This window comes from Hemicordylus capensis, chromosome 3 (assembly GCF_027244095.1).
Source record: "Hemicordylus capensis ecotype Gifberg chromosome 3, rHemCap1.1.pri, whole genome shotgun sequence".
In the NCBI taxonomy this organism is placed as follows: Eukaryota; Metazoa; Chordata; class Lepidosauria; order Squamata; family Cordylidae; genus Hemicordylus; species Hemicordylus capensis.
Genome location: NC_069659.1, coordinates 143207657 through 143235143, shown reverse-complemented (window position 1 = coordinate 143235143; position 27487 = coordinate 143207657). Strand labels below are relative to the sequence as shown.

General features: G+C 42.0%; 1 protein-coding gene across 1 annotated transcript in view; it reads right to left on the bottom strand.

Moving 5' to 3' along the window:
* The window catches only part of NALF1 (NALCN channel auxiliary factor 1), a 410074-nt gene extending 382928 nt beyond the window's left edge, over nt 1-27146 (bottom strand). Inside the window, exon 1 of the mRNA XM_053305432.1 lies at nt 26332-27146. Within this exon, the coding sequence (XP_053161407.1) occupies nt 26332-26414 (83 nt within the window). The 5' untranslated portion in view covers nt 26415-27146. The remainder of the gene's footprint in view (nt 1-26331) is intronic.
* Nucleotides 27147-27487: the final 341 nt, after the last annotated feature.

The window sequence follows — 27487 nt, the reverse complement described above, 5'->3', positions numbered from 1 at the left end:
GGGCTTACAGGGGCGCGCGGCCCCCGCTCTCCCCAACCCCTGCTGGATCCATCTCAGAGCTGGTCATTGCATGGGTGGCTGATCCGGCTGCTCAAGGCTCCCTGCCCGCTCGTGAGCGGGGAGAGCAGGCTTAGCCCGCTCTTCCCGCTCACCAGATGAAACCGGGTCTCACTGATCGTGAGACCCGGTCCAGCATCTGAAAGATTTAACCACCCCTCTTTATTAACCCAAACCTGTTTGTGCCTAATAAAATGGCTAATGAAGCAGAACTCACAAATAATCACAGCAGTCAGCAGGGCATGGGATAGTGAAAACAAAGCAGAGACTGAAGGAATGGAATAGTGGGCATATTCTCAAAACTGTGTAATTCCAGTTATGCCACTAAAAGTCAAGAGGAGATATATGCACTCCTGTGGAATCTGGTAAAGTGATTGTGTGCCAGCTCCAATGTTGGCTGGGTGCCATGCCCCACTGGACATTCAGACATGTTTGTCATTGTAGATTGTATCTCAGCTCCCTGGGCATGGTTGAATGTCTGCTGGGCACCCAGCCAACTTTGGAGCCAGCACACAATCACTTTACCAGCTTCCACAGGAATATGTATGCCTCCACCTTCTGACCTTCAACAGCATACCTAGCATACCCAGTTGTGAGAAGGTACCCACTGTTTCTTTCCTTCAGTCTCTGCTTTGCCTTCACTATCCCAGGCCCTGCTGCCTGCTATGATGATGTGTGAGTTCTAGTTCATTGGCCATTTTATTAGGCACAAGCAAAAGTGGCACCCACACTCAGGGGTGCAGCTAGGGGAGGGTGGGCTGTTTTCACCCCTCTCCCCAGCGACCCCTCACAGTGAGGGAGATAATGAAGAAAATAGGAAGGGGTGGAACTGGGAGGCCCTCAGGAGCTAGGGGGGCTGGGTTCTTTAAAGCCATCCACTCAATTATAACTACACCCCTGCCCACACTGCAATTCCTGGGTATGGTCGGCAAACAGCTTTGCATTAATAGACTGTTAACATAACTAACATAGCAATAGCAATAGCAATAGCACTTACATTTATATACCGCTCTATAGCCGGAGCTCTCTAAGCGGTTTACAATGATTTAGCATATTGCCCCCAACATTCTGGGTACTCATTTTACCGACCTCGGAAGGATGGAAGGCTGAGTCAACCTTGAGCCCCTGGTCAGGATTGAACTTGTAACCTTCTGGTTACAGGGCGGCAGTTTTACCACTGCGCCACCAGGGGCTCCTGGTGGCGCAGGGGCTACCATCACCCCATCATGAGAACCGCCCAATGATTTAAAAAAACTGATATGAATCCTTTGTTGGAAATTGTGGGCGACGGGGGGAGGGAAGAGAAGCAGTTGGGACTAAGAGAAAGGAAGCAATCCCACATCTTGGGCCAGAGGGGCCAGAGACCAAAGGACTAGAGAGCAAACGCCGGGAAGGCAAAGGGCTTAGAGCTGGCATTCATATGTCTGACAGAAAGTCCTGACTTGACTGCCATTGTGAGCTAGCAAAATCCATACCACCTTTTTCCATGGATCTAACTGTAGGAGAATACAATACCCAGCTGAGAAATATAGGATAGAATATGAATATCAATGTTCTCTTTCTCAGTCTTAAGAGCTGGCAGTTGTTCTGTACCTGGGATAATGCCAGCTACATGATTTTTCTGAATAAAAATCTGGTTTCAGACGGGAGGATTTTTTGTGTGATGAGAACCACAAGCATATATATTGTGCAGTTGATATACATACTTGAGTAAACAATCATATGCATAACTATGCCAAATGAAATGCAAAGCTTTCAGAAGTCACAGGCAATAGTCACATTTTACTCTTTAATCCTGGGAAGTAATTTCTGCACAATATTTTAAACAAGAGCACAACCCCCAACCATGCTTTCTTTTCATCTGATTTAATAAAATGTCCCCTGAAAAGCTGGAAACAATCAATTGCAAGAGAGTTGAAAGTGGTGCGAAAGAGACATTGCATCCCATGGTATATACCATTTAGCAGTAACTGGCCGAGTTGACTCCCAGCACAGTACTTCCAGTGACTGTTGCTGTTGTCTGTCTTATGTTTCTTTTAGATTGTGAGCCCTTTGGGGACAGGGTTCCATCTTATTTTTATTTATTATTTCTCTGTGTAAACCGCCCTGAGCCATTTTTGGAAGGGCAGTATAGAAATAACTTAACTAACTAACTAACTAACTATACACCTATTGCTTTTGTCCCACTGCTACGTCTAATCAAACAGGTTTTTGACACCAGAGACAATAGTGGAATGAGTGCATATACCAAAAGAAACAATCCTTCTTTCAAAGCACTTATAAACTCTCTGAAGGGAAAAAATTACTGTTTGTCTCCTGTCTGAAATTCTGCTGGATTCATAGTGTATGTTTTTGTGTAAAAGCTCTTCATCTACAGATCATCCAAATGATTATCTACATTTTTAATCTCACTGAAATTTTCTTTAGTAAGCAAAAGGCACCCCCATTTCCCAAAAATATGTTTAAAATAATAAAATAAAATAAAATAAAATAAAATGGAACTGGGATTCAGAGATGCTGACTGTGAATGAACCAGTAATCTATAGTTCAGATAAGATTAACAGATAAAACACATGGAGACTATTCTCGCGATGGGGGAAAACTGGGCTAAAGGAGCCTAGCCCAGTTTCTCCCCATCATTTCTCCCATGTGGTCCCTGATCTCCACAGCCCCCGCCAGCTCCATGAGGGAACCGGCAGTCGTGTGGGCAGCCGATCCGGCCATCCAGGGCTGCCATTTGATCATCTGCGGGAAGAGTGGGCTAAGCCCGCTCTCCCCGCAGAACCCCCTCCAGTGCTTCACACTGATTGTGTGAAGCATGTCATGATCAGAGATAGGCGAGCAGAATTCCAGCACTAGGTCCTAGCCCTGACCTACAGGTGTTCAGTTAATTAGCCAAACATATCCTACATGTGTATGAAGACAATATATGCTCAGACTCTGTACATGCCAGCAATAACCCTGGCTAATCCTGATCATACAAGCAAGCTGAGGTTCAAACAGTTTCTGTGCTCAGAGGGTCTGTTCAAGCAACCAACTAAATACTGGTCAGAAGTCAGGTCTGCCATCATGAGCCTGCTTCCCCATCTGCACACACTCTTTGTAACATGTTAATTGTCATATAAACAGTCCTCAAGTTGACTAAGGTCTCTCTGGTTCTTAACTTCATTGTAAGGGCTCTTGCTAGTTCTGATAGTTAATGTTGTGCTGTTAAGCAGTACCTTGACATAGTAAACTCATAATGTGCCCAAAATGTCTCTAAAATATTGAGCCGGGTCTCACGATCAGTGAGACCTGGTTTGGGGTGGTCAGCCCGCTCTCCCTGCACACGCACGGGGACGGAACCCTGGGCAGCCAGATCGGCCGCTCACACAATTGCTGGCTCCATGACGGAGCCAGCAGGGGTTGCAGGAAGCAGGGGCCGATTGGCCCCCGCAAGCTGCAGCATGACCTGCGCAGGGCATGCTGGCGAGACCCCCAGAGCAGGGAGGCAGCTTTTCGCCTCCCCTCCAGGGGTCTCCTCATGAGTATCCATGGTGTGGAGCTGTGGCGTGGCTACTCATGATCAGAAAGCCCGGGTTTGCAGAATGCTCGCTCCGCAAACCCAGGCTTTAGAGAGGGCTACCAAAGTGGGTGACCTGCTTGTAAGCCACATGATCAACAAAAATCGGGCTAGGCTCTCCTAGCCTGATTTTTGTTGATCGTGAGAATAGCCCCATTGTAATAAAGGCCAAGGATTATTGCCTTTTTGTGGGCTTTTTGTTTGTTTGGGGTTTTTTGGCTAAAAATCAGCTCCTACCCCAGTAGCAGCAGACAAGCAGAACCTCTGTTTGGGTAAGCAAACCCAGGAAAAACATAAGTAAGCCAGGCCTGGCATCTATTGTTGAAATTGGTAACTGGAAGCACAGAAAGTTCTCCAAAGCCCTAGCAGGCCTTCCGAGAATGCTTCGTACTGCTTTCTGGACAAAGGCTTTCTTACTGGAAAGCCTCATTATATCAGCAGCTGTCCTCTGATTGGCCACAAAGGAGCACAAGGCCGGGTCAGACCTGCTGAAGCAGCTGCACTATAGAATCCTAGAGTGTGCTTTGCAGCCATCCATGATAGCAGCCTGTGTGGCCACAGCTGTCTATTGTTTCCAGGCCTTCTGGACCCCGGTGGCAGCTAGAAAAGGTAAATGGATCAATACTACCAGAAAAACAAGGTAGGAGAGTTCTCCTCTCCTCCTACCTTGGTTAAGAACAGAGTAGAAAAGCTGGGCTATCCTGCTTTAAGCAACCTGGGTTGGAGGGATTTTTGTGAGTTCACACAATCATGCAAACCAGGGTACAATGCCTCCTAACCTGACATTGATGATTGTGTGAACAGGCCTATAGTGTTGCATCAAATCCAAGTTTGCCACTGAAAGTACAGCCAATGGGGAGTTGCAGCCAATTCCAGCTCCCTGGTGTGTGTCATAGATTCGTTTACAAACACAAGTTTGCTGCATGTGTCTGTTGTACACAAATATTTGCTCACACAGACCTGTATAAACTAAATAACTGCAACACTGAGAAGAAGTGACAAGGAATAAAATAATGGAGTTTGGAAAAGAAGCACAAAGATTCCATTTTTACTTGGTAAGGCTACCAAGATGACATAGTGGTGAGAAATAGCAGCATGTGAACAAATAATTCCTTGATCCCTTACAGGAGGTCATTCATTACCCTTTACAGTCCCCTGGGAATGTGTGGTGTTTTGAAGTAGTCTGTTGATATAAGGAACTGGCATCATTTGCTGCTGTATGCATTTGTTCTAATATCCTCTTAATCCTGTATGTTGCTGTTACCAGGGTTACCAAAATTATGGCCAACCTCAGAAGAGCAGATGACTGATGTCAAAGTGGAATTTCCACGGTGGGGCGGGGCGGGGGGAAGTTGCCTGACTTTCAGGAGTGAGGCCAAAAGTATTAAATGTGCCGTTCTTTTCATACACAGTAGCATCAGGAAATCTCCTTAGGATAAATAGGATGGGGAACTGCAAACTGAACGAGATTTGAAACTAGATATCTAAATATTCATTCTGTTTTTTGCATTGAAGTCAATAGGTATTGCACATTTTTTAAACTTTACAAGAAGCTACTATTCACAACCCAAAAATATAGCCAGAAATGGCTATTATTATTATTATTATTATTATTATTATTATTATTTATTACATTGCTTTCATGTCCCTTATGATAACCATTTCCCTTACAAATATTACCATAGTCATATCTGATGCTTAGTTGGCGTAGTAAAACAGCTATTTGAAGCAGCTACCAAAAAAACCCCCATTTATTTCAAATGCAGCACTATCCTGTGCAAAAGGAAGTCCTGCTGTTCAGTGGGACTTACTCCTAAGTAAGTGCTCATATAATTGTAGCCTTATTTGCATTCATACTTACTTTGAAACAAGGGGGTTAAGTAACACTAGCTTAACCCGTGCAGAACATCTGTACACTAGTACTTGATGGTTCCCCTCACCCAAGCCCCCCTCTCCTCAGAGATCTTTCCACCATCACCTGAGCCACACTCCTGCTCCTCCTCCACCATCCAATTGCTTCCAACCCCCTCACCCCTCTTGGTCACTCTTCCATCCCTTTACTCCATCCCTTCACCCCTCTTGGTTGTGGCTGCAGTGTTGCTGACACCTATTGGCCAAGCTGCAGCCCCCTATCCCCAGAGACCTCCTCACCCGAGCCCCACTCCTGCTCCTCCCCACAGGGGCAGCAGCAGCAACAGTTGACTGGGCCCTTCCTTGCTGCTGCCACCGCCATGGCTATTAGTTCCCATCATGCCGCTGACAGGCTTGTGCCCGTCCCTTCTTTCTCTTTTCCTCTCCCTTCTTCTTTCTTTCTCTCTCTCTCGCCCCCTTCCTGAGTTAACAGATCTTGTTCATCTTGTTTCCTCATCTAATTCACACAACAGCAGCCTCCTTCTCCTGAAGGGGCTCTTTCCTCCCTCATGACCCCTCTCTTCGCAGACCCCTGTCCGCTATCCTTTCATATATATACAGTGAGGGAAATAAGTATTTGATCCCCTGCTGATTTTGTCCGTTTGCCCTCTGACACAGAAATAACCAGGCTATAATTGGAATGGTAAGTTTATTGTAGCTGTGAGAGACAGAATAACAACAAACAAACCCTCAAAAGCCCAGTGCCCAAAAGTCAGCGATGGATTTGCATTGTAGTGAGGGAAATAAGTATTCAATCCCCTATCAACCAGCAAGATTTCAGGCTCCCAGGTGTCTTTTCACTATATGCAGGTAATGAGCTGAGATGAGGAACACCCTCTGTAAGGGAGTGCTCCTAATCCCAGCTTGTTACAGTACCTGTATAAAAGACACCTGTCCATAGAAGCAAGCAATCACTCAGCTTCCAAACTCACCACCATGCCCAAGACCAAAGAGCTGTCGAAGGATGTCAGGGACAAGGTTGTAGACCTGCACAAGGCTGGACTGGGCTACAAGACTATCGCCAAGCAGCTTGGTGAGAAGGTGACTACAGTTGGCACGATAACTCGCAAATGGAAGAAACACAAAATAACTGTCAATCTCCCTTGGTCTGGGGCTCCATGCAAGATCTCACCTTGTGGAGTTGCAATGATCATGAGAACGGTGACAAAGCAGCCCAGAACTACACAGGGGGAACTTGTCAATGATCTCAGGGCAGCTGGAACCATAGTCACCAAGAAAACAATTGGTAACACACTACGCCGTGAAGGACTGAAATCTTGCAGTGCCCGCAAGGTCCCTCTGCTCAAGGCAGCACATGTACAGGCCCGTCTGCAGTTTGCCAATGCACATCTGAATGATCCAGAGGAGAACTGGGCGAAAGTGTTGTGGTCAGATGAGACCAAAATCAAGCTCTTTGGCATCAACTCAACTCGCCGTGTGTGGAGGAGGAGGAATGCTGCCTATGAGCCCAAGAACACCATCCCCACCGTCAAACATGGAGGTGGACACATTATGCTTTGGGGGTGTTTTTCTGCTAAGGAGACAGAACACCTTCACCGCATTGAAGGGACGATGGACGGGACCATGTACCGCCAGATCTTGGGTGAACACCTCCTTCCCTCAGCCAGGGCATTGAGAATGGGTCGTGGATGGGTATTCCAGCATGACAATGACCCAAAACACACAGCCAAGGCAACAAAGGAGTGGCTCAAGAAGAAGCACATGAAGGTCCTGGAGTGGCCCAGCCAGTCTCCAGACCTTAATCCCATTGAAAATCTGTGGAGGGAGCTGAAGGTTTGGGTTGCCAAACATCAGCCTCGAAACCTTTCTGACTTGGAGAGGATCTGCAAAGAGGAGTGGGACAACATCCCTCCTGGGTTGTGTGCAAACCTGGTGGCCAACTACAAGAAACGTCTGACCTCTGTGATTGCCAACAAGGGTTTTGCCACCAAGTACTAAGACATCTTTTGTGAAGGGATTGAATACTTATTTCCCTCACTACAATGCAAATCCATCGCTGACTTTTGGGCACTGGGCTTTTGAGGGTTTGTTTGTTGTTATTCTGTCTCTCACAGCTGCAATAAACCTACCATTCCAATTATAGCCTGGTCATTTCTGTGTCAGAGGGCAAACGGACAAAATCAGCAGGGGATCAAATACTTATTTCCCTCACTGTATATAGATTCCTCTCCTCTACAATCAAGAACATTTTCCAACCAGTAACAGTTGCATTCCAACTGACCTTAACCATCACACGCTCCTCCTCCGTATCTGCATATAGAATCGCCAATGCCCAATCACCATGGGGCTTCTGCTTGCAAACTCTCAAAAGAGCTACTATGCACAGGTTTAGCCACAGGTAGGCCTTAGAGAATTACATATATAGTTTCCAACAAAAGCACATAATGGAGCAAGTCACACGATCGTCCTGGGCTGGCTGGGAGGGTGCAGGGGAAGGCTGCACTTAAACCACCTCCCTCCCCCACCCCGCCAGACAACCAAACTGTCCTTCATCAGGGGACCTCCCATATGCTCACATGGACAGCCCTGCTCTGTGCAGCTTCATGAAGCATGGAGCAGGGTGGAGGGATCTGGGGCCAGAACTTGTTGTTCCGGCCTCCAGGCATCCCTTAATGCAATGTGTGGCATGCCCGTTGCATTGGAAATTCCCCCACTATACAGGTGCTCTATGCACTCATCTCTGTGATTCCTTGGGCTGCATACAGCCCAAGGAATCGCCCAATACCTGGTAGCTGGGTTAAGGGTGCAAGAACTTCCCTAACCTTGGCTAGAAGCCGAGTTTGTTAAGGGGGCAGGGAATGGAGGAATCCATGAGGATCCTGCTGGTTCTCATGACCAGCCTAACCCTGCTTGGGGTTGGTCAAGAGAAGAGCATGGTCATGAGAACAGCTGATCATGAGAACCAGGCAGGGTTAGGCTGGTCATGAGAATAGCCTCATTAAGTCCATGCTAGGAACTTGGTGACCTTACCCAAGAAATCTGAAATATCACACAGGTTTTCCAGCATTTAAACAGCAGTCACAAAGAAAGTAGAAAGCAATCATATTTTCGTTGAATAGTATTAAGTTACATGTAATTAGATGTACAGTATTAAGAAATATTGCCTAATCATGATCACAGTTGCTAAAGAAAAATTACCAGATTTGAAAATACATAAGAAAAGTTTCCCTACTGCTACAGAAGATAAGATATGTAGTTGCCAGTGAGTTGGAGTGCAACATTATCAGGAATCATCAATCTTTGCTATAATGCCTCTCATTCCTGACAGTGAGGTCATTCACACAATAAAAAAAACTGTGCTCTATCCAGTTTTGGGAGCTGTGTGTGCTCCCAATTTTAGGTTGTGTGGAAGCAAGTAAATGGAAAACCTGGGTAGAAATGACTGTGTGGAAGCAAGGTAGGAGGAAAACCTAGGTAGATTTTCCTACCTTGCTTCCACACAACAGAAAACTGGGAGCACACAAAGGTCCTAAACCCAGGTAGAACACAGTTTTTGATTGTGTAAATCACCTCAGTATTTACTAAAAATGGAAAAAGTTATTTCAGACTTTAAAGCTTGTGGTCAGAATAATGACGACCTTAAGTGATCTCCTCCAATACAACTCAGGGAATCTTTGCATTGTAAGTGGCCCTTGGTGTTAATCAGCTGGCTTAAGGATGATCAATTATTTCTACTACTTACAAAAGAATCCCCTAAAATCCTACAGTGCTGTAGCAATAAATGCTGCTCTAGGGTGACATTTCTGGGTCAGCATGACAGGACAATTCATACTGTTACCAATTACATATTTGCTTGCAAATAGGCTGAAGTTGCATAACCCTTAACTCTGCTTGCTTTTTGCTGTAGAGGTTCTTGAATGTGATGCTATGAAACAAGCTTGACAGCAACATGAGAGACAGAAAGAAAACATTAACATGCTGGTCACCAGCGGTAACAGCTGTTACATAATGTTGTTCTAAAATGATTTCCTGCTACTAGAAGGCTGAAAACAGCACTTTAATATAATCTAGTTCTGGTCTATGTATCCATTCAGATTTCTCTCACTCTTACTCACATGGAAACACACAAATTAAATCAATAAAGAATGGCACCTGAAGATAATGATTAGTTTAAACAGCAGGTGGGGGGGGGGAATTCCTTCAAACCACACCACCCACCACTCAGATCTAATTGGCAAATCTGTACACTTAAAATAGAAGTGTCATAAATGGCACAACTAAAGTTGCAAGAAATAAACTGATGACTATCAGATATGCTTTTCAATATATACGCATTCCTCCTTTCTTCCAATTCTCTGTTTATCAGTGCCTATTCCTCTCCTGTGGACTCCTCAGAGGCATCTGGTGGGCCAATGTATGAAACAGGATGCTGGACTAGATAGGCCTCGGGCCTGATCTAGGGCTGGTCTTAAGTTCCTCAATACAGTCAGAGTAGGACCTAAATCCTACTGTTCCATAACTTTCAGTGGGACTCAAGGCTGTCAGTAGGTTGCCTGCCAAGGAGCATGAATTATTTGTACTCGGACACATTATTATAGAATTATGGTCCTCATTCTTTTTAAAATGCCAGCTTCTCACTTGTGGGATAAATATTGGCATGGGAAGAAGCCATTTTAAATTTAAAAAAAAATGTGTCTGGGTTAATATACTTCAGCACCCACAAGTTGATCAAAGGAAGGATAGAATGAAACCCAGTGACAGCGCCTTAATCTGATTAAACCTATCTTTTATGCCAAAATCAGGAAAGGAGGACAGCATCTTTCATTCCTCACACCATATCATTTTGTGATCAAAGATTTTTCTACTGTAAAACAGTCATTCTAATTACATATTCAGGCTGTTTATCACTAAAAATAAGACAGACTCTACATTTTTGTTTTCTTTTGTTATATTTTCTTCTTTATTTAAGGCTTCTCAGAAAATAAGTTGGTGAGCTTCATCTCTACAATGAAACTACTGTATAATCGAAGGAGAAGAGCTGTGGGAGAGAAACAACCATTATACTAACTAAAACATATCAGTTTATTTAAATCGATCTTTTTAGTGGAAGGTTGGGAGTATTTTTAATAAGGGTGGGAAAGTGAAGGGCTACCTCCTCACAAAAAGGACATATCAATGAAGCAAAAGTCAACATTGCTACATGTTTCACTATGAACTGAAATAAAAAAATGAAAACTTAAAAGATTCTTCAGACAGTATAGAGGCTTGGACTTTATTCTCTGGACCACAGCCTTTTGTATGGTCCTTCCGCTGTGAGTATACTGGTCATTTATCATCTCTTTCTCCTTGCTTGCAGGGTCCTTAATAATGTCCTGTTAGGCCCAGCCATCTGCACTTGGATATTAGTCAAGGACAACAAAATAATGCCTCTGAACAACAACATATATGAGTTTTATGGGCTATTTCTCAAAAGACAGTTACCACACAGATGTCTGTGTGAAACTGCCTCCAGACGGCAGCTCACCCATATGTACTAACTCAGATCAGCCCTCACCATGTAGTTTGTCTCCATGTCTCTGACAAGCATTTCCGCTAAACAGTGATAATATGTGGCAGCCTCAAGACAAATTACAAGCCTCAAGACAAATCACATTCTATGGAGACAAATGGTGGTAGGAAAAGCTACTTCCATGTAATATTCAGCCTTGGCAAGGGTTGATTTGATTTAGATCAAATTAATTTAAATCATTATTTAAATCGCTTCACAGAAGGACTTAATTTTAATTATTTAAATCCAAATTTAAATCACTAGTCAGGAAGATTCTCTTCAGTCATCATTTTCTAGTAGGGATGTGCATGAGCAAGTTCGGAGGCCCTTTTATGGGCCTCCAAACTGGTTCAATAGGCCGGCGGTTCTGCCAGTTCGAAGGTGGGGGGGTCGCTTGAAGGATAAGGGTGGGTGCACACACACCCCGCTATGCTTCCCCCTCCAGTGTTCTGTGTAAAAATAGTCCAGAGTCAGCCCAAGACATGTGCATGTGTGCCGTGCACTTCCAGACACTTCCAGTCAGGGAATCAATGGGGCTGCAAGGAGTTATGCTGCCGCCGCACCGGACTATTTTTACACAGAGCACCAGCTCCCCCATCCTTAAAGCTACCCCTCCACCACCATCAGCTCAAAGGGTGCTATTTAAAGTAAAAGTGCATTCTTGTTGTTTAATATAATCTTAATACATATTCAGAGATGTAGGTTTCATTTTCAGAAGGCAAGTATACACTATAATAGGTACACACTTCTCATAATGCTGTTTCATCTGGGCAACCAAGCCTTGTATTTCTTTGTTGCACTGTTTGCATTTTGCACGCATGTCTGTCTTATCCACAAGTACATGAACTTCATTAAAATATTCCCAAGTGGAGTCTCTTTTACAGTCTGGTGCCATTATAAGTTTTCCCCTTCTACAATGGAGAATACACTCAGAAAACGTCTCCTCAGGATTGCATTTTGGTTTCACTTTATCCCCTCCGCTATCCCTTGCATTTATATTCAGATGACTCCTCCTTGCTCAGATCTACTTCATCCTCCCAAATCATCTGTTCATTCATTGGCCTTCTTTAGCCCTTCAGACATGCTGAACAAGGTGTGCAGGTGACTGTACATTTGTATACATGTTTGTGTGAATTAATGTACCTGGGTTCATTTTAAAAGGGAACCTGGATACAGGCCCTTCAAATGCATGGCACAGATAAGAAGTATACTGCTGTAGCTGCATTCAACATAACATGTGAATGACTGTACCTGTGTACGATCTGTATCTGTGTATACAGTACACTCATTGTACAAGTGTTGAACATAATGTGTTAATGGGCCTAATGTCTTTGCACTTTGAGAGGGGGGAGCAAGGGTGTGTGTGTGTGTGTGTGTGTGTGTGTGTGTGTGTGTGTGTGTGTGTGTCATATACAACACCTGAAGAATAGGACTGATCAAGTCTGTTATCTCTCAACCCCATATACTGCTGTTAAAACGTTCACGGAACATAATTAGGAGTTATGATTAACATTCATGATGATATCTTTGACCTAGGTTCTTGTAAAATAATTTCTTTAAAATTAAAATCAGGTTTTTAAAATTTTTAATTGGATTTAAATTTTTAAAATCATTTTCTTTTTTGAATTGATTTTTATCTAACCTGGCCTTGGCAGGTTGATATTTGATAGATCAAGTACAAAGATGCTGCACTTAGTGTAAGATAAACTTCGTTCATGCAATCTCCTTAGGTTTGGGGATCTAGAAAAGCCTCCATTTATTCTTCCCTATTTACAAGTTCAGCACCAGCTTTTTGGGAATCTGTAGTGGAAGGAGGAAGAAAGCATGCAGTTGTGCCCACATGCTAGTATCTGGCTAACTAAAACACAGTCAGTGGAGAAGCAACCACTTGCCTGCTAAACTGCTCAGCAAACCAGACTTCTAGCCAATGAAAGGGAAGCCCAAGAATTCTTTCTTCCCCTGCCCTTCTCAAGGGATCTGAGACCCACTTCACACCTCCAGCCTCAGAGGCAAGATGCCTCTAAATACTAGTTGCAGGGGAGTTACAGCATGCCCTCAGCTCTGGCCTGTGGACCTTTCAAAGACATCTGGTGGGCCACTATGTGAAACAGGATACTAGACTAGATAGGCCTTGGGCCTGATCCAGCAGGGCTTTTCTTATGTTCATAGGTCATTATTACCATTTAAATTCATATATTCGGATAATCTCCATGTAGGAAATGAATAAATTCAAAGCAATAATATAGAGAGAACAGCACAATGGGGGGTGTATCACAAGGACATTGATAAAGCAGTTGGTGCACAGATGCAATAAAAACACTCACTTTGGCATTTTGTATTATAAAAAGTGAAGTGCAGTGCCCTAGTGAAGCTATGAATGGGAGAAGAAAGACAAATACATTGACAAATAATTCAGCAAGCATAAATCCGGAGACATGTCCACACATGGCAAGCCATCCATGCAACCTTGGCCAGATGCCATATGTTCTTCCCAGTAGTTGGAGGGCCACCAAGATGCACTCAAGGTAATACATTCAAAATGTATAGGTCAAACCATTCATTTGTCCCAGACTTGCTCAAGCAAAGCAGAAACTGACCATCTGCAAGAGCATATGCTTGGGTGCACCCTAGCAGAATCTGCAATGTGAGGGAGTGGCAAAGAGAAACCAGTGCACAGTATGAGTTGTGAGCTGGGAAAATGCATTTCCCCTCCTCAATCCCAGTTGAAAAATGTAGAGGTGGTAGATAAGTCTTCTTATCTACCACCAGTTTGCAATGAACATGGGTAAGCGGTGGGTCCAAGCAGCCCTAGTCTGACCTTCTGCTGGCTCCTGTATGCTACAATGCGTTCATCCAACACAATATACCATCCGAAAGAATTATGGTCCTCCTCTTTTTTCTTTTTTTTCTTTTTTGCACTATAGCTTTGCACTTTTTATATATAGTTATATAGTCTTGCTTTATCTATCACTTAGGCTTTTATGCAATTACACCTTTTTGTGCCTTTTATCCCTTTTTATTATTTCATGTCTTTTATCCCTTTATGTCTTGTATACCTTTTTATGCTATTTCATGCCCTTTTATTAGTTTAAATGCTTTTTAATGTTTCCTTAGGCCCTTAATGTATCATTATGCATTATATTTTGCACTGTGCAACCACCCCCTGTATTTTATGCTGATGTATGACCGTAATAAAGATGATTGATTGATTGATTGATTGATTGATTGATTAAACCTGTGTAATGGTGTGACTAGAAATCTGATCAGCAGATTGATTAAAGAAACTATGCACCACTTTGTTGGGTAGTCTGCAATAAGGCCACAAGTCACACAGGCAATGAAAGTTTGCAGTGCTCCTAAAGAGAAGGCCCAGGGGCCTGGCTATCACCTACAGTCAGGCCCACAGGTGGAACTCAGAAAATTAGAATATCGTGCAAAAGTCCATTAATTTCAGTAATGCAAATTAAAAGGTGAAACTGATATATGAGACAGACGCATTACATGCAAAGCGAGATAAGTCAAGCCTTAATTTGTTACAATTGTGATGATCATGGCGTACAGCTCATGAAAACCCCAAATCCACAATCTCAGAAAATTAGAATATTACATGGAACCAAGAAGACAAGGATTGAAGAATAAAACAATATCGGACCTCTGAAAAATATACAGTGTACTGTGCTTGATTGGCCAGCAAACTCGCCTGACCTGACCCCATAGAGAATCTATGGGGCATTGCCAAGAGAAGGATGAGAGACATGAGACCAAACAATGCAGAATTGCTGAAGGCCACTAATGAAGCATCCTGGTCTTCCATAATACCTCATCAGTGCCACAGGCTGATAGCATCCATGCCACACCGCATTGAGGCAGTAATTGCTGCAAAAGGGGCCCAAACCAAGTACTGAATACATATGCATGCTTATACTTTTCAGAGGTCTGATATTGTTCTATTCTTCAATCCTTGTCTTCTTGGTTCCATGTAATATTCTAATTTTCTGAGATTGTGGAGTTGGGGTTTTCATGAGCTGTACGCCATCCATGATCATCACAATTATAACAAATTAAGGCTTGACTTATCTCGCTTTGCATGTAATGCGTCTGTCTCATATATTCATTCTGAGTACCCAGAATGTTGGGGGCAATATGCTAAAATCATTGTAAACCGCTTAGAGAGCTCCGGCTATAGAGCGGTATATAAATGTAAGTGCTATCGCTATTGCTATATCAATTTCACCTTTTAATTTGCATTACTGAAATTAATGGACTTTTGCACGATATTCTAATTTTCCGAGTTTCACCTGTAAATTCTTGCCTGCTTTTCCCTAACTATATGGTAAGTAAGAGAGTGATATATTGCCTTCTCAACTCAGCAGATTGGAGCTAGACAAAGGCACTAGGGACTATAATCTGTGCAGTAGACTGGTTCTATCTCAAAACTTGATTTGTGGCACATTTGTAAACAAGATTGCCACTGCTAAGTGCACAGATGTAGAGAGATCTGAGACAAGCTTTGTTCAGACTCAAGATTCAGACTTAAAATGATGGTAATCAACACTTCTAACATTAACATGCTTGTACAAGAATTGGAAACATTACAGATCTAATCTCTCTGGTGGAACTGAAGCATGCCCAGATCTGGTATGGTAGACTGGAGGGATAACATGAAGGTGTTCCTGATTTTGCTGAAGGAGTCTTTTGTGTCCTTACCACAAAAGAGAGGGGTGTGTCTGCACACCCACATCTGGAACCCACACATCCTACTGAGGTTTGAGGGGTGGAACAGAATTGCTGGCATGCTGGATATTGAAGTTGTACCTCTGATTATCCTTTATTAATTTGTCTTTCTGGTGAAACTCTTTTGTGTCCACAAATTTAGGGGCCAACTCAATTTCAGACATTGGTAGAGTTGTATAGAGCCACTGACTCATGAGTATTTCTGCTACACCCCATCCTTGTTCCAAGGGATTTGAGTGATATATCAAGAATGCCATAAGGAAGTTGTCATTTTTCTCGAATAGAGATTTCACAGTGTGAATTGCATATCCCACCTCATCATTATGGAAAGGAAAAAGTGGACTACCAATATATGTTGGAAATCAATGTCAGCTGTGAAATGTTTAAATGCTGCCGCAGTAAATTGTGGCCCTTTGTCCGTTCTGAGAATGGAAGGTATGCTATGACAAGCAAAAATACTCTTGAATAGGGTAATCACTCTATCAGCTGTAATAGCCTATAGCTTTGCTAATTCTACATAGCAGAAATAATAGTCAACAATGACAAAATAGACAGATTATTTCCAGCTGAATAAATTGGCTGCCACAATCTGTCATGGATAATTCGGCAATGCTGAGAAGAAACAGGGTTCAATAGGGACTGGATCATGTTGAGAACAAACTTGGCAACTATTGACCCAGGATTTAATGTCACCAGAGCATCTGTCAAGCTCAGGCTCGATATTTGGTAGTGCTCTGATGAGCCTGATGTATTTTCTCCTAAAGTTCCTGCTGTAACACTGACAGGATCACCAGTCTGGTTTGATACATGAATAGATCTTTGATTATGTGAATGCTGAGTTGCTCACATTGATTTTTAGCTAGTTCTTAGTTGCAACATTTAGTTGTGGCTATCTCTCCAGAAAATATGTTTTTATTTTAGTACACAGGGTGTCAGCTTTCTGTGCTTCTAGAATCCTTGCCTGTAAGGATACTGAGATGGGTATTCCAATTGCAATAAAGTCCACATAGATAACTACTTCTTGACAGAGTTCCTCTGGAGACAGCAGTGTTTATAATGGTGAATGTACTGATGAATGGGAGAGAGTGTTCGCTGTCAGTAATCCTTTACCTGGGACATGATCTTATATATGAACTTTGTCATCTGGAGATGAAATCTTTGGATCCTTGGGGGAAGTACATCAAGAGGTTTATCCCCTAATAGTGATACAAGAGACTTATGATCTGTTTGTAGAGGGATGAATAAGCCAGCAAGGTAAGTCCTGAGGTGTTCACATGTCCATGTTAGAGCCAAAGCTTACTTTTCAAACTGTGGGTATCATATTTCTGCTGGAATGAGTGCTCTTGAGACAAAAGCAATAGGAGCCCAGTGCCTTTGATCTTGACATTGCTGCAAAACCCTTCCAAGTCCAAAGGAAGAGGCATCTGCAGCGACACGTGTCTTCTGAGTACAGTCATATTGGGCATGCACTAATGGTGAACTGAGGATCTGTCTGATCTTATTGAAAGCAGATTGTTGTGGTGATGTCCAAACCCATGAGTTCTTTGCACTCAGCAGATCTCTCAACAGCTTTGTGGTTGTTGCCATATTAGGTACAAACTGACCCAAGATAGGTGGCCATACCTAGAAATCTGTGCAGTTGTTGTACATATGGATGCTGGTAAACCTTTGATCGCAGCTATCTGGGTGGGGTCTGGCTGAATATCCTGTGAGGAGATCCAATGTCCCAAAAATATGAGTTGACATCGGGCAAAAGTGTATTTCTCATTTAATGTAACTCCTGATTCTAGGAGTTCTTTTAGGACATTGTTCAGTCAAACGTCTTGTTGTTCTCTTGAAGCAAATACAAGGATATCATAACCTATCTGTGATAGGTCACACCTATCTGTGATAGGTGAAGCTGAAAGACTTCAGGGGTGGAGGAAATTCCAAAGGGTAACCTTGTGACATGATATTGCCCAAATGGAGTGATAAAAGTTAACTTAGAGGATTCCTTAGCTAAAGGAATTTGCCAGAAACTGGCCTTAGCATCCAGTTTTGTATACACAGTGGTTCCTGCCAATTGTGCCAGTGTATGTTCAACAGAAAGTAGGATGTGTCTTTCTTGGCAGACACATTTGTTTACTAGTGTCAGCTCAATACAGATTCTAATTTTGCTATTGGACTTAGGTACAACCAACATTCCTGCACACCAAGATGTTGGTTCCTCAGTTCTTGTGATCACTCCCATCTGTTCCCTCCTTGTCAGCTCTTCATTGACTTTTTCCATCAATGGCAAGGACACTTGCCTCCATGTGGTTATAGCATAAGGGACTGCATCTTGCTTTAACTGTATCTTATGTGCCCCCCAAATCTTGCCAAGGCCTTTAAAAACCAGACGATATGCCATTTGATAATGTTGTGCTAAGGAAGTCTGAGCTGCTATTTCATCAGCTCTCTGGACGAGTTGCAGTACCTTCACTGCTGGTAATCAAAGAAGTAGCACAGCTGGATCCTGGATCATATAAGTATCTTGTACTATGCTTCTCTGCCGTTTTGTCATCTTGGCCCAGAAGGATCCCAGCACTTTGAGTGTGATGTTATCTGGTCCCCTCAGACATTTGGCTGAAGTAGTGAGGGTGCCACGGTTGTGTGGATCGTAGGAGGAATATGGGATGGCTGATCATACTTGAGCCATTCCTTATTAGCTGAGGCTCCTGGAGGACCTGGAAGTGGCTCCTGGATGACTAGACCAGCTTGTGACAACAAACAAAAAGCTGATTATTGCCTAGTAGGATTTTTAATATTAAAATTGGGGAGGGTATTCTTATGTTAATGTTGTCTATCAAGGGCACAGAGCCTGGAGCCCACTCTAGCCACACAAACTATAGGTACTGAGGCAGTAGATGAGAGAGAGAGAGAGAGAGCGAGAGAGAGAGAGAATATGCATATGTAACTGAACTCAAAATGATGCCCAGAATGTATAGTTAGGCAAGTAACATGGCAACAGAAGATGGAGATCTAGAAATTTTTATATTTAATATTTGCACTTTTAATTTGTATTTTAATTGTGCATTGTTTTAATTATATTGTAAACTGCTTTGAGATTATTTTAATGAAATAATATAGAAATGGAACACTAAATAAACAAACAAAATCTTTAGGAGGGCTGTGCCCACTTTGCCCCTACAAAGGAGCCACCACTGGCAGTAACTATATGAATGAAAGCACAGTAAAGCATTGTGTATTTCTTAACTGAAACCATCACCCCTTTCACCACAAAACACGGCAACATATTCTACAAATACACGTCCATTCATTCATTCATTCATCACATTTCTATACTGCCCCATTCATAGGCTCTTGACAGTGCACAACCAGCATTTAAAACAAACAGATTAAAACAATATAAAAACAAATCTAAAACAGTTCAGAGCCATTTAAAACCAATTAAAATGCTTAAAAACAATCTAAAAACCTTGGAAGGCCAGGCCAAACAAATAAGTCTTTAGGGCTCTCTTGAAGGCCAACAATGAGCCCAGACTACAGATATCTGCCAGGAGTGCATTCCATAGGCCAGGAGGAGCTACGGAGGTTCCGAGTCGCCACCAGACATACTGGTGGTAACTGGAGATGGATCTCTCTGAATGACCTCAACATGTGATGGGGATCATGCAGAAGAAGGCACTCTCAAAGGTAACCCTAACCTAAGCTGTTTAGGGTTTTAAAGGTAATAACCAGCATTTTGTATTTTGCCCGGAAACATATTGGCAGCCAGTGCAACTGTTTTAAAACAGGCATTATATGGTCTCTCTGGGTTACCCATTATATGGTCTCTCTGGGTTACCCATCTGGCTGCCATATTTTGAACTAACTGAAGTTTCCGAACTATATACAAAGGCAGCCCCACGTACAGCACATTGCAATAGTTGAGCCAGGATATTACCAGCTGATGAACCACAGTTTTGAGATTGTTCTGTTAAAGGAAAGGACACAGCTGTCAAATCAGCCAAAGTTGATGGAAAGTGCTTCTGGCCATAGCCTGGGATACCAGTGTGAGGCCTAGATCCAAGAGCACTCCCAAACCTGTTCCTTCTAGGGGAGTGTAATCCCATCCAAGATAGGAAGATCTGACATCCCTCAAATCCCAATCCCCCACAATGAGCAGCTCCGTCTTGCTTGGATTCAGCTACAATTTGTTGTCCCTCATCCAGCCCATTACTGCCCATAGGCAGACATTTAGGGAATGAATGCCATTTCATGAGGAGGAGGAGGAGGAGGAGGAGGAGGAGGAGATGATGATGATACTGGTTACACCCAGCACCAAATATCCTGATGACCTCACCCAGCGGTTTCATGTAGATATTAAAAAGCATTGGTGACAGAATGGAGCCCTGAGGGACTCCATATAATATCTCCTGTTTTGAGCAACAACCATCACCATGCGCCACCATCTGGAATCTGCCTGAAAGATAGGAGTGGAACCACTGCAAAGCAGTGCCTGCTATCCCCAACTCCCCCAGGTGATCCAAAAGGATACCATGGTTGATTGTATCGAACACCACTGAGAGATCCAGAAGAACCAACAGAGTCACACTCCCTCTGTCGATTCCCTGATAAAGGTCATTCATCAGGCCGATCAAGGCCGTCTCACCACACTAGTCTGCTCTAAAGCCAGTTTGAAATGGGTCTAGATTGGTTTCCTCCAGAACTGCCTGTAGCTAGTTAGCCAACACTCTCTCAATCACCTTGCCGAGCCACTGGAGATTGGAGACTTGCCAAGATCTAGGGAAGGCTTCTTAAGAAGTGATATAATCACTGCCTTCATCAAACAAGGAGGCATCCTACCTTCCCTCAGTGAAGAGCTAATGATATTAACTAGGCAATCTCCAACAACTTCCTTGCTAGATAGAAGCAACCAAGTTGTCCAAGGATCCAGAGAGCGAGTGGTAGGTAGCACAGCCCCAAACTGCTTGTCCTCAGGCATCACAGATTGAAACTGATCCAATCTAATACTGCAAGAGGAATTGCTGGACACCACCTTAATAGACTCTGCAAAAACAGTCGAGTCCAAGTTGGCCCAAATACAAGAGATTTTGTCCACAAAGAACCCATTAATGGCATTACAGCAGAACATAGTCTTAGGGGACTGGTTTGAACTGGAAGGAGCCTGAATCAAACTCCTCACAAACAGGGACAACTCTGCCGAACACAAATCTGCAAAAGCAATGAGTGCAGACTTCCTGTGGGCATACCTCCTATGAAACTGACCTGCATAGGGGATACCTGCACTTTAGTTAAGATTCCCCATTGCAAGTTTTGTCAATATTCAATAAAGTAGCCCTAGTTTTTTTCCAACTGCACGTGTCTTGTCATTATTTGGACCTGGCTTTGCAATTACTGTTGACTGTTCTTGGCTGCAATGGCCTGATTGGTCCTGTTGCAAATAAGGATTAAATCTGAATTTAAGTTTGAGTTACTGTCTGAAGGCCATTCCTCAATCACAGGCTTTCTAAAAGACATTAATCCCAACCTAGAGCATCCCATGCATCCCACATAAATTAACAGGGCTTGTTGCAACTGATTTGTCCCATTGATTTCAGTGGGATTTAAGTGCTGCTAACTTCCTCTGGATTGAAGCAATAATAGAGGCAGCAATGACACTATGTTACAAACAATTCGTGACAGACAGTTATGCAAAATATTAGAGGGTTTATTTATTTTTCTAGCCTTTGGCTATCGTTCCTTGAAGCAATTCAGCTATCATATATTGACAAAAGCATCAGTTGTGACAGTTGTGAGTTCAGGAATGTAACATAAGCTGACATTTCTTGTAGCATTTCTGGCCTGCAAGATCTGGAAAAAAGTTAAAAGTGACTAAGCAAGTCTTAAGCATTGCAGGGATTTTACTTAAGCATCTGTACGTCTCTGTAAAGTGGCAGAACCACCAACAACAACCCGGAAATAATGCATACAGTATTTTCATACTGCATACAGTACTTCGGATTAGTTAAGTATCAGATTGTCTGTGGAATACTACTACTTTGATGTAAATATTGCTGAAGAGAAAAGTTCTGTTCAGTCTTTACCTGAGATGGTTGACATGTATGATGGCCCCATCACAATAACAACACCTTAACACTGAAGTCCTCACTGTCATCATGAGTTTCCATAGAGGAGAAAGATCACACAAATCTATCCATTAATCACACGTGTGTGCTTGCCTTTCTCCAAGGAATTCAGGATGGTTTACATGGGGTTATCTTATTTTATCCTCACAACAATTTGGTAAACTAGTTACCCATATCTTCCCCCCATGTGGAGAAAAGCAGCTTGGAGAGGGAGTTAATTTGAGCAAGTTTGAGTGGAGAAGCCACCCGAGCAGGAAGGCTAAGAATGAAGCCCCCCCTTCACCACTATTCTTCTATTCAAAATCAGACTACTGAAGGATATTTTGGTTTAAAAACAGTGTCTAGGAAAGATGCATGTGACTGCATGTCATGTCTGGTTCGGGCCTCAGAGCCACCTAAAATCTTGGTTAAGGAGGAAAGGAATGGCACATGTTGCTGTGCGTTTCTCCTCACACTTTGAGAAGTACAGCTATAAACAGTGTAAGATTCAGTGTTCCTCAGGTTCTCAACAGGCAGCCAGAACCTGCCAAATGACAGCAGAATTATGCTTTTTTCCCCCTCTGAACAGCTGCAAGGCAATTCAACAGATGCAACTTTCCTTACCAAAAGGATGCCAGGGTGAAAAAGTTGAATCCATTGAATGTGTGGCTTGCCTTCCAGAAAACAGGTGGGGCCCCTAATATCATCTAGATTGCTATTCTACATGACTGAAAATTATCCCCTTATGTGTGTGCCTGCCCACATGTGTAAGAATATCAAGGCTTGTGGCAGGGCCTAGACTCTGCTGTGTCACAGCCTTAAGTGAATCCACTCTGATTTTATTGTTGTTTATCCTAATAATAGTACTGGAAAATGTGCAACAGAAGATGATAAACACAAGCCATTACAACAACTGTTCTCTATTGTTCTATTAATGGTTGTTAGCTAAATCAAACATCCATGATCAGAGGCAGTATGCTGCTAAATATCAGATCCCAGAAACATAATCAGATCCCTTCCTGCCATACCTGTGTGCTTTTCTAAAGTATCTGGCTAGTCACTGTTATTTATTATTTTATTATTATTATTATTATTATTATTATTTATTACATTTATAAACCGCCCCATCCAGAGGCTCTGGGCGGTGTACAATAACTTTAAAAAGACAAAAAAACCATAATTAAAACAATGCTAAAACAATATAAAAACAATTCAAAAATGATTAAAACTATTTAAAACCAATTAAAATACTTTTAAAAACAACAACACTTTATAAGCCTTGGAAGGCCAGGCCAAATAAATAGGTTTTTAGGGCTCTCTTAAAGGCCGACAGTGAGCCTAAACTGCGGATATCTGCCGGGAGTGCATTCCATAGACCAGGAGCAGCTGCAGAAAAGGCTCGGTTCCGAGTCGCCACCAAACGTACCGGTGGCAATTGGAGACGGACCTGTCCAGATGACCTCAACAAGCGATGGGGATCATACAGAAGAAGGCACTCTCTAAGGTAACCCGGACCCAAGCCGCTCAGGGATTTAAAGGTAATAACCAGCACCTTGTATTTCGCCCGGAAACATATTGGCAGCCAGTGCAGCTGTTTTAAGACAGGCATAATATGGTCTATGTACAAAGGCAGCCCCATGTAGAGCGCATTGCAGTAGTCAAGCCTGGAGGTTATTGGACTATATGGCCCCTTGATCTGATGCAGCAGAGTTTTTATCTATTACACTATATGTTTTCAAGAATTTATTGGTTGGTTGGTTGGTTTATGCGAAATAGGCATGCTTCCCAATAACCTACAGATATCAAATTTTGCACACACAATCCTGCCACTGGAATTAGCTGAATGCACTACTTTTACACAGTAATATGCTTGGTAAAAATTTAAATTCTTTTTGTGGTTTTTAGAAGAAATTCTGAATATCACACTTCCCATTGGCCTACAAATAACAAATTCTGCATGCACAAACCTGCCACTTAAATCAGCTGAAAGCACTACTTTTTACACTGGAACACGATGGGGGAGAGGTTAATTGTGTGCGTGTGTGTGTGTGTGCGCGCGTGTGCGTGTGTGTATTTTAAAGAACAAATTCTGACTATAACCATAAGATTTTAATTGTTATTGTTCTCTTTTTTGCATTTTAAATTTACATTCAAATTACATTCATTTCTACACATAAGTAAATATTGACTTCCCGCTTACCTATCTGTGCAATTCACAATAACTATACATATAAACCATTGCTATAATAATTCAAAACATACATACTCCACACTACTACTCGATTTTACCCAACCAGCTTTTACCCAAGCAGATTTTACCTGCTGTTATTACTATATTTCAAACCCTACTGAAAAGTCCACATTAGAAAAATAGTTCTTTAAGTAAAGCAGAAAATAGTTCCCAATCTTCTTTAAAACATTCCAAATTTTTGTCTCATAAGTGCTGTAAGCTTTGCCATCTCAGCATATTCCAAAATTTTTATCAACCAGTCTTCTTTTGAGGGCATTTTAGTGTCTTTCCATTTCTGCGCATATACTATCCTAGACGCCGAGTTGCATATATTAAAAATGTTATTTCTTCTGGAGAACTCTCTTTCAGTTATTCCCAGCAGGAAGGATTCTGGCCTCTTAAGAAATGTCATTTGAAAAATGTTCTTCAGCTCATTGTATATCATATCCCAAAAAGCCTTTGCCTTCCCGCATGACCACCACATATGGGAAAAAGTTCCTTCACATTGTCCACATTTCCAACATTTGTTTGAAACATTTTTATACATTAAAGCTATTTTTTTGGTGTCAGATACCACCTATACATCATCTTATAATAATTTTCTTTTAAAGTATAACATGCAGTAAACTGTAAATCAGTTTTCCATAATTTTTCCCAAGCAGCCATATCTATATTATGACCCACATCTTGAGCCCATTTCATGATAGTCGTTTTAACCACTTCATCTCGTCTCATCCAAAAGCAACAACTTATACATCTTAGAGACTAATCTTTCATCATTTTCACACAGCTCCTTCTCAAATCTCGAATTGTTATTGTTCTCAACACATATTGACATTCCATAATCAGATCAATAACTCCAAAAGCACATCACGCTCAAGAGAAGCAGAAATTTTCTCAAATCAGATTTACTTGATTCAAATCTGATTATTCAAATTTGCCATATATGGTAATCAGTCAATAAAAAGAATAATGCTTGAAGTTGAAATCCTACAAATTTCAAACTGTTCTTTTACTTCCCTTTTGGAAGTACATTAATAAAAAATTATAGGACACAGACAGGTGGCCTTCAAATAACAGTTTCACCCATTCATGGGCCACCTCCCATGATAATTTAGTTATTGTGTGGGGCGGTTTTGGTTATTTGTGGTTTTCTACCCCCCAACTAAATTGGTATACAGTTTAAATAGCCACTCTTCTCACTTCTCAACAACATGTGGGAGATGCTGCTCCATCCACTCTTATCTCTTCTACAACTTCTTTAAACCTCCCCACGTCAGCTAAGAAGTGAGGAGAGTGGCGATTTAAACTATATTTCTCCCCACACTTCTCAGCAGATGAGTGAGAAGGTTCAAAGTGTAAATAGCCACTGTTCCCGCACTGGCTGCTTCATGCACTCTCACCTCAAGAGTGGATTATTTGGAACCTAACCCCCATTTGTGGTGTTAGGTCAAGCACTCCAATATAACGGTTCTGCAAATGTTACCCCGGTGACATTAGTGGGCCTCTTGGATTTCATTTATTGAGCTTTCATAGCAGCAAAATCTATGCAAAATTATTTTGCCCAGTCAACAACAGGTCTCACCTACTAGTGTTCTTATAAAATAGCTTGTAAAATGTGAATTAATTGGATTTTCCTGCTGGTAGAAGTATATGCTTATATGCATACAAGTAGGGGTTCCATTCCCGCAAATTAACGTGGGTAACTAAACCATGGATAATGAAGCATTTAAATCAATGGGATTGCAGGGGTTATGTTCCCAGACTTCAAAAATAGTAATAAAAAGTGGCAAAAACCTGCAAAAATGGACCAAAGTGCCCTACCATGCTCCAAGGGCCTTCCTCAGTCAAATGATGCCCATCACAGTCAAGTTATACCCCAGATACTGTGGGTAATGAAACCGCGGCTAATGAAGCATTGAAGTTAATGGGATCACATGGCTTAGGTTCCCAGATTTCAAAAATAGTACTAAAAAGTGGCAAAAATGGGCCAAATACAATGTCCTACCATGCTCCACAGGCCTTCCTCAGTCAAGTGATGAGAAAGTCTCCAAAATTCCATGAAAAATCACTTTTTTGTGGGTAGGTTTTAAACAAATGAGCCACAAAATGGTTCTTCTCCACAAAATAGCCATCAGAAATGACCTCCCAAGTCATTTCCGGCCACCCAACCTGATATGCAAGTTTAACCCCTGCCCCCTCCACTTTTCTACATACACCAACATTGGGAGTCTATTACCTGATCACAGATAGCAAATCCGCAGATGGTGAATCCACTGATAGAGAGGTTATCCTGTACTCACTCTTTAAACTATAACTCATTCCCCTATCTTTTTTCTTTCTTCTACATGCTTAACTTTAAATACCCAGCACAGCCGTCTATTTTTAAGGATGACTCTTTAAAGCACTGGTGTGGTGTTCTTTTCCAAGGCACAATCCAAGTGCATCTGAACCTGGGCCGTTTTTAAAAAGGCTGTTATGTCAGAATTGCAAAGACAAGCCAGCACTTTTCTGTTGTTGATACAGGAAGCAATATATACTGTTATGTCCAACCTCCTCCTCCTCATTTATAACTGGTGGAGCTGCTCTGAAATCAATCAAAAGCAAGGGAATCACATCCCTAGATATAACCCCTTCATTTTAAGAAGCAGCATCATTACAAATCTAATATCCCATACAAATTGACTCCTGAAAGGACAAATGTGGGTACTAAATCCTGTTAGCTCACAGCTACAGTTATCAATCATCTTTGGGATTGCACAAACATTGCAAACTACTGAGCAGGATGAGAATATATGGTGATAGAAAAGGAAAATAAATATAAACTAAACAACAGCATGAAACACTTTGTTTCTAACCATCTTTGTGATTTATTGGCTGACCAAAAAATACAAACAATTAGGTCCTAATTATTTTTTAAAGCGTACTCTACTGATGGATAACTCTGTACCCATGTATATAGTGTTATTGGACTTCAGGTGGACAACTCATCCATCAATTTCAAACAGATGACTCTTGTCAGTAAGTGTTTTCAGGATCACTGCACTGAAATGATCGGCACAAATTTATGACTAACAGAAAAATTTACTACCAGAAAATAATACAAAGCTATCTAAAACAAGTAACACTGATTACAACCTATAGAATTGTAATATTGTGCAGTGCTGAATTCAATTTTTGTTTCTTTAACGCTATTGCTATTAATCATGGTACTATTAAAATTGAAGTTTTTATAAATCCAAATGATACAAATATTAAAACAAAGGAATCAAACATTCATCCTGTTGACTTTTTAAGATTTATACCAAAGGCCTTTCACAAATTTAGTGTACTTAAACTCCTCCAGCTGAATCAGATAATCATCACACACACACACACACACACCCAAAAAAACC